Source organism: Sapajus apella, unplaced genomic scaffold (assembly GCF_009761245.1).
Source record: "Sapajus apella isolate SASKATOON/1434 unplaced genomic scaffold, GSC_monkey_1.0 scaffold3291, whole genome shotgun sequence".
Lineage (NCBI taxonomy): Eukaryota > Metazoa > Chordata > Mammalia > Primates > Cebidae > Sapajus > Sapajus apella.
Window position 1 is genome coordinate 1 of NW_022440217.1, and position 7,555 is coordinate 7,555.

Sequence of the window (7,555 nt, forward strand, 5' to 3'; positions counted from 1 at the left end):
GTCCAGCACGAAAAGGCTCAGTGACACGTTGCTGCTGAGGGGCGGGTCCCCGCTGTCATGTGCTATCACTCTCAGTTGTAAGTCTCGAAACTGCTCATAGTCGAAGGATTGTAGGGCATAGAGAACACCAGTGTTGGAGTTAATAGAGACATAGGAGGACAGAGGCACCCCCTGGACAGTGTCATCGATCAGAGAGTAAGTGACCAGGGCATTCTCTTTGCCGTCCGGGTCCAGGGCGGTCACTGAGAAGATGGAGGCACCTCTGGGGTTGTTTTCGGGAATGTAGGCAGAGTAAGACGAGTGAGGAAAAACTGGAGGGTTATCGTTGTCATCTGCCACATTCAGCCAGATGTGAGTTTCGGCAGACAAAGGCGGGCTTCCCCGGTCTGTGGCTGTCAATGTTATATTGTAGCTCTGGACCAACTCCCTGTCTAGCACTTTGCTTGTTATCAATTTGTAATAATTTCCATAAGTCTTTTCTAATTTAAAAGGCAGGTGGTTAGGAATAAAACAGGAGACCTGACCATTTTCTCCAGAATCTTGATCTTGCACATTTAGAAGAGCAATGACTGTACCTGGAGGAGAGTTTTCCATAACTGAATTAATAGAAGAGGTGATAGTTATTTCTGGAGCGTTATCATTCACATCCACAACAGTGATCAACATTGTCGCGGTGGCAAAGAGACCTCCACCATCTTGGCTTTGAATTTCCATCTCATAGAATCTATATTTTTCAAAATCCAGAGACCCCCGTATTAGAACTTCCCCAGTTTGTGAATCCAACTGGAATATTTCAGAAGCCTTGCTTTCCACGTTCCGAAATGAATACATTACTTCCCCGTTGATTCCCTCGTCTGGATCCGTCGCGTTTACCACCAGCACCCGAGTTCCGGAGCTGAGATTTTCTGGAACGCTCACGCGATATACGGACTGTGTAAACATTGGGATGTGGTCATTCACGTCGAGGACCACCACACGAATGGGAATCGCGCCCTTTCGGATGGGATCACCTCCATCTAAAGCTGTGAGGAGGAGGAGGTGAGCAGCCTCTTTCTCTCGGTCCAGGCTTTCCTCCAGTACTAGTTCTGGATTTTTGGCCCCATCCGTTCTGCTCCGCACTTGCAAGGAAAAGTAACTATTAGAGCTGAGCTGGTAGCTCTGGAGGGAGTTCACTCCCACATCTGGATCCCTCGCATTAGGAAGAGCAAATCGCGCCCCAGGAGTTGCATGCTCACTAACTTTTATCTCCACTTCCTCTTCTTGGAAGCTGGGGGCGTTATCATTAACATCCCTTATTTCCACCTCCACTCCGTAAATCTTCAAGGTGTCTTCCACGAGAATCTCCATATTTAAAAAACAGGAGGACACCGTCTCACAGAGCTCCTCCCGGTCTATCCTGCCTGCCGTGATCAAGCTGCCGCTTCGCGGATTCACAGCGAAAAGCTGTGTCTTCCCTCTGGAGACGATGCGGACTCCACGCTGCGCCAGCTCCCGGGGCTCCAACCCCAGGTCCTTGGAGATGTTGCCCACGAAGGAGCCGTTTTCGGTCTCTTCGGGCACAGAATATCGGATCTGCCTGGCCCGGAACCCTCGCAGCATCCCCAGGAAAATGCACAGCAGCACACAGCCGACTGCGGTCCAGGCGCAGTAGCCGATTCGCCATGGCAGGCTCTAAGCCGATATTCCGCTGTTTCTGGAGCTAGTTTGTTGTGAATCGGCTGATGTATCTATGAAGTCCCAGGCCGACTGCATCCAAAATATATCAGAAAGCGAAGGAAAGTACTTTTAAGTTTCCAGTGTCAGGATCTGCGAGTATCCATCTCATTCCGCTTTGTGTGGTAGAGGCGGAGGAGGGAGGGACTAGGCAGCGCGCAGCTTCCCATTCCCTGATTGGTGAACAGCGGCGCCTAGAGCCCATTCTTATTATTGCAACGACTAAGAAATTCCCGGAGAAATGATTACTCACCTCGTCGTGAATCACACGTATTTGTAGAACTTAAAACGGTTATACACAACAATTACAATGTGATGTTAAAATTTTACCAAGAACACTCATGAAAGGAGTATAATTACTCCTTTTAATAAAGGGCTTGCCTAATTTTTAAGACGTTTTCAAAAAATATTACTGGAATTGAAAACTTGCAGGTTATAGTTGGTTCCAACTGATTTTTACCGACTGAAAGGAGAGACATTTCTGGAAGTAGAATAACACGGTCCCGATAAAATCATCACGTAGGATGCCTAACCATAATTCTTACAAGTGTTTCTTTATTGAGTAAATGAACATGAAACACTTAAGAAAAATTGAGTAGCATCAGGATTCCAATTAAAATACCATGGCGTAAAAGTATACCTGTATTTTATATTTTTAACCAAAAAGTATTTTATTTCATGAAAGTTTTATCTGAGATTACCCATGTAGTTTGCTTTAAAATGTCTTTGAGTAGTAGGAAGATAGAGGCATTTTATTTAAACTTTTAACAATGATAACCATAAATTTCACCTATATTTTGGGGGCCCTATGAAGGAGTTATCTAGCTTAAAGTAATATCACTATATTGAAATATATTGGCATACTGTAATATAAAAAGGATTGAATACATTTTTAAATACTTACCTGTTTAAAAATCTTCTTATCTGTTTCAAAACCAGGAGTTAAAATGCTAGCCAGTAGCATGGAAGAGCTATCTTTGTTGAGGTTATCTTGTGTGGCTGGACAAAGATCAACAGACGTGAGAAAATTAAATTCTGGATTCATTTGATCCCCAGGTACACTAAAATTATAGGCATAGGGCAAAGTTCCCTCATTGTAGTTGGGGGGAACCACAGGTCCAGACTTGGAGCAGAGAACTGACTCAAAGCAGCCCCCTGCAGTAGGGCTGAAAGACTGTCGTAGGCGTAGAGCAATCGCTAGAATCACCGCGAGGAGAAAGAGCGCAGAAATCAAGGCCAAGGCCACCACCAGGTAAAACTGCAGCTCAGCCTGGGAATCAGAGGATGTGGGACGATCGCTCAAGTCCGGCAGTACCTCTTGCAAGCTATCCGCGAACACCAGGTGCAGCGTGGCAGTGGCTGAAAGGGGTGGCTGTCCTCCATCTTTTACAGCGACCAGCAGGCGATGGCGGACGGAGTCCTTGTTATCCAAAGCACGCACCATGCGCACCTCGCCTGTTCGCAGACCCAGGCTGAAGAGCCCAGGCTCACTGACCTGCACCATGTGGTAAGACAGCCAGGCATTGTGCCCCGAGTCGGCGTCCACGGCCACCACCTTTGTCACCAGGTAGCCTGGCTGCGAGGCCCTCGGCACCATGTCGAAGAGCGCGGAGCCGTCGGGACCCAGCGTAGGGTACAACACCCGTGGTGCATTGTCATTACGGTCGCCCACCAACACGCGCAGGCTCACATTGGTGCTGAGCACGGGCGAGCCCTGGTCGCGAGCCTGCAGCGTGAGCTCGAAGGAGCGCAGCTGCTCGTGGTCGAAGGCGCGCTGCGCGAATACCACCCCACTCTGCGCGCTCACCGACACGTAGGACGACACCGTTCGTGGCTCCAGGTCACTGGCAACGATAGAGTAGGAGACACGGCCATTGGGCCCAAAGTCCGGGTCAGAGGCACTGACTTGCGCTATAGAGGCACCCGGCTGGTTGTTTTCTGGCACGTGGACCAGGTAGGCAGACTGTCCGAAAACAGGCGCGTTGTCATTGACGTCAGTGATATGCAGGGTGATGGTTTTGCTGGAGGAGAGCGGAGGCTTGCCCCTGTCGGTGGCTGTGATGGTGACGTTGTACGCTGGGGTCTGCTCCCGATCCAGGGACCCATCTGTTACTAACTTGTAGTAATTATTAGAAGAAGAATGAATCTTAAATGGAACATCTCTACTTAAACTGCACCTGACTTCCCCATTTTCCCCAGAGTCTCGGTCCCGTGTTTTGAAGAGGGCAACAACCACTCCTGGAGGCGAATCCTCCATAATCTGATCAGAGAGTGACGCGATGGTTATTTCTGGGCTGTTGTCGTTTTCATCTAGAACTTCTATAATTACTTTACACCGTGTGGAGAGAGATCCTCGGTCTTTTGCTTCGATGTTCATCGTATATCTTTCCACTTCTTCAAAATCCAAAGGCTGCTGAGTTAGAATGTTTCCTGTAGTGTAATCCAGAGAGAATACGTGCTGAGCTTTGTCAGCCACACTAACGAAGGAATAAGTGATCTCTGAGTTGATGCCCTCGTCCTGGTCAGTGGCCTTCACTCTCAGGACGGAGGTGCCTGGAGGCACGTCTTCCCGAAGGCTGACCCTGTACACGTCCTGGCTGAACACTGGGGGGTTGTCATTGGCATCGATCACCAGGATTCTTATCTGAGCGGTACCGCTTCGGGGAGGGGTCCCACCATCTAAGGCGGTCAGTACCAAGTGGTGAGCGCTCTGCGTTTCTCGGTCCAGAGTCTTCTGCAGTACTAATTCTGGATATTTGCCACCATCAGGATTGTCTTTCTCCACCAAGGAGAAATACTCGTTAGGACTTAGTAGGTATTTGCTCAGCGAATTCATACTAATATCAGGATCTTCTGCAGACTCAAGAATTGTTCCCATCCCCGGGCTGACGGACTCACTGATTTCCAAGTTTATTTCATCTTTCTGGAATTGAGGGGCGTGGTCATTAACATCCTCAATCACCACAATGATATGAAAGATATTTAAAGGATTTTCCACCACAGCTTCTAATTGCAGCTCACATCTTCTCTCTTTGCATATCTGCTCACGGTCTATTCGGTCCTTCACTAGTAAGTCCCCGCTCTCCGCGTCTACGCTGAAGTGCAGCTTCTCCGCGCTAACTCGCAGCTTGCGAGCCGACACATCCAGAACACTGAGCCCTAGATCCTTAGCGAGGTTCCCCACCACCGAGCCCTTGGCCAGCTCCTCCGGAATCGAGTAGCGGATCGGCTCGCACAGCGCCGGGTAGAACAAAGGCAGCAGCAAGAGAAATAATACCTTCCGCAGGCCGGCCGGGCGCCTCTGCGCGCAGCTCCCTCCCATCGTTCGCTCGGATTCTCGCTGGGTCCTAGCTTTTCCAGTTGGAGAAAGTGCACTTTACCGCGCTAGAAGACCATTCGGCCCAGGACAGGAGGAGTCCCGGGTCTCGGGGCTGGGAATCCGGTGTGCTGGGCAGGTTCTGCGCAGCCGGGAGCCTGTGTGTGTGAGCTGGTTTTCTTCTCTCTGTTGGCTGCACAGGGCATTCCAGGCTAGAGGCTGAAGGATCCCGGGCGTCAGCGCTTGCTCTGCACTGGCCGACAGCGGCGCCCAGAGGCTCCATGTGGGACTGCAGCTTGGCTTTTCTCCATCTCTTTCAATAATTTTTTTTTTTTAAAAAATACGAGTTGGCAGTCAAAATATTTGAATCTTCTTCCTCGGTGATTCCCTTTACATCACGAAATATATTTCCACTGGTCATACTACCATATATTTTTATGTACGGAAATTTACTATCTTGGATAAATGTTTTCTTCAAAATTTAAAAAGGCACAAAAGAATATAGCATGAAGGTTTATAGGTCTCCTATCCCATAGCCCATTGCTATCCAATTCCTCTATCCAGAGGCAATCATTCTTGCTCCTTTTAAGAGTAATTATCCATGAAGCTGGAAGTACTGAAGATAAGTCATAAACTTTTTTTGCCTTCCATTCTAGCCTATATTCAGCTAGAAAGTAATCATTCCTTCTTTCACATTTGAGTACTGGAATACAACCATTGCCATAGACATTACCACTATACAGGGTGTCCTGTATTGCTTTTAAATACTTATATTTTAAAATATTTTCTTACAATAGCTACAATGTCCAAAAAGTAGTTTTTAAAAAAACTCTGTATTTTTCAAAATTGTAGAACTATTTGAGATGAACGCACAATAATTTTGAAACTCATAAACAGAAATACAATAGTTTCAATGATTTCATAGTTAATAATTGTGACCCTAAAGAGTGTGCTTTCCTTCCACAGACCTATCATTGAACAAATGTTGACTGGCATGAAAAAAATTTGTGGTCTTATAAAGGTCTTGAGAAACTTTGGAATGATTTTTGATTTTATACACCACATTTTGTAGAATATTAGTGATAAAATTAAGAAATCAACCTAATGCATCACTATCTTCAGTGAACTAAATGGACTCATCAGTACCTCTTCTGATCCTTTGTTTAGAATAATTTCCCCTACTTCTTTGCATATATTCTTTCCTTTTTCACAGCTGTGGTTGTTGGTGCTTATATTCTGATCTGCAGAAATGGCATTTATTTCTTGGCTCTAAGTTTATTTTGCTTCTCAATTTCAGAGTTTTCAGAGTTTCAGGTATTTGCCTTCCTATACATTAAAGGGCCATCAAAACAGCTTTATCATATATCTCTTGCTCCTGTTATTGGGAACATGTACAAATTTATCTGTCTTCCCAATGTATATTTACTTTCAGCCTTAGTAATTAGAAAATTTAACAAAAAAGACAAAAGCAGAGCCCCCAATGTTTTTAATTTCACCCTCTATACCCTCTTTAGAATCCCTATTGAGCAACGAAAGTTAAATTAAAATGCTATATCTTCCACATAGTAGTGCAAAATTAGAGAGTTATATGCAAAAAGGATGCTTCAGTGTTATCAGGTATAAACAGGACTGGAAAAATCTAAGCATATATTGTTATAAATAAATTATTAATTCAATGTTGATGAAAAATTTAAGCATATTCAACTGCAACTATCACCACAAAGTATAGATTGAAAAATATATAAAATGAAGTTTGAAAAAGGACTATTGCTCTTCTCCTTGGGAAGAACTGCATTGAGTAATCTTGGATTTGGGTTGTATTTCCAGAGACCATAATGCATTTCTTTCTGATATGTACCTATTCTTACCAGACCTGCCTTCAGAACAACAGGGTTGCTTAAGGGGCTGGAGTTTTGGTATGTGACCACCCAGGAGGAAATATAAATTGACAGGTACTTCTGTATGGAAGTCTGTCTTAGAAATTGCCAATATTATATTCAACAACACAATAAACTGTAAGGTTCTGCAGAGCTAATCATAACAAAGCCTTATGACAATAGGCCTTGATTGAGACTAGGTGAATTTTACCAAAAGGTATTAAAAAAAAAAAAAAAAAACCTGAACAAACATCAAATTCTACTTATCAATGTTTTCGTATTTACACTTTCCACCTTCATGCTGCAAACTTAAAAGTAAAACCAATCATAACTTTTTAAACAAGAGACAAAGAGGAAAATTAAAATAAAACTCACTGGAACCAAAGGGGTGTCCTCTATAGGAAACTTCGAATCATCTAATAAAGACAAAGGATCCTTTTTCTCACAGCTCTCCTGGCTGATGAGCGTGTCTGCATAGTTGGGCTGGGGGAAGATCAGGTGACTCTTTCGCGAGTCCGCGGTGAGGGAGACCTCGTGGGAATAGGTCTGCAGGAAAGCCCGCACCCCGTCCACGCCCACAAAGTGTGAGCCAGGCACAGCTGTCAAGCCGCCTCCCGAAGCCTGCAGCGGGCGTGACTTGTGCCAGCGC

At 45.4% G+C, this 7,555-nt stretch overlaps 2 protein-coding genes across 2 annotated transcripts; both read right to left on the reverse strand.

The window, feature by feature from the left end:
* Positions 1 to 3: 3 nt before the first annotated feature.
* Positions 4 to 1,766, reverse strand: LOC116547475 (protocadherin gamma-A11-like; the record flags this gene model as incomplete). Its single annotated transcript, XM_032273427.1, is given in 2 exon segments — positions 4 to 1,624; positions 1,626 to 1,766. Coding segments are annotated over 2 exon segments (1,659 nt in total), but the record flags the coding sequence as incomplete, so codon positions are not given.
* Positions 1,767 to 2,064: 298 nt separating this feature from the next.
* On the reverse strand, positions 2,065 to 7,549 carry PCDHGB7 (protocadherin gamma subfamily B, 7). The gene has a single exon (XM_032273426.1). The coding sequence runs from the start codon at positions 5,033 to 5,035 to the stop codon at positions 2,606 to 2,608; it is 2,430 nt and encodes an 809-aa protein (XP_032129317.1). The 5' UTR covers positions 5,036 to 7,549; the 3' UTR covers positions 2,065 to 2,605.
* Between the last annotated feature and the right edge of the window lie 6 nt (positions 7,550 to 7,555).

Coding starts and splice junctions, on each gene's coding strand:
- PCDHGB7 (XM_032273426.1), bottom strand. CDS start 5,035: ATGGGAGGGAGCTGCGCGCAGAGGCGCCCGGCCGGCCTGCGGAAGGTA.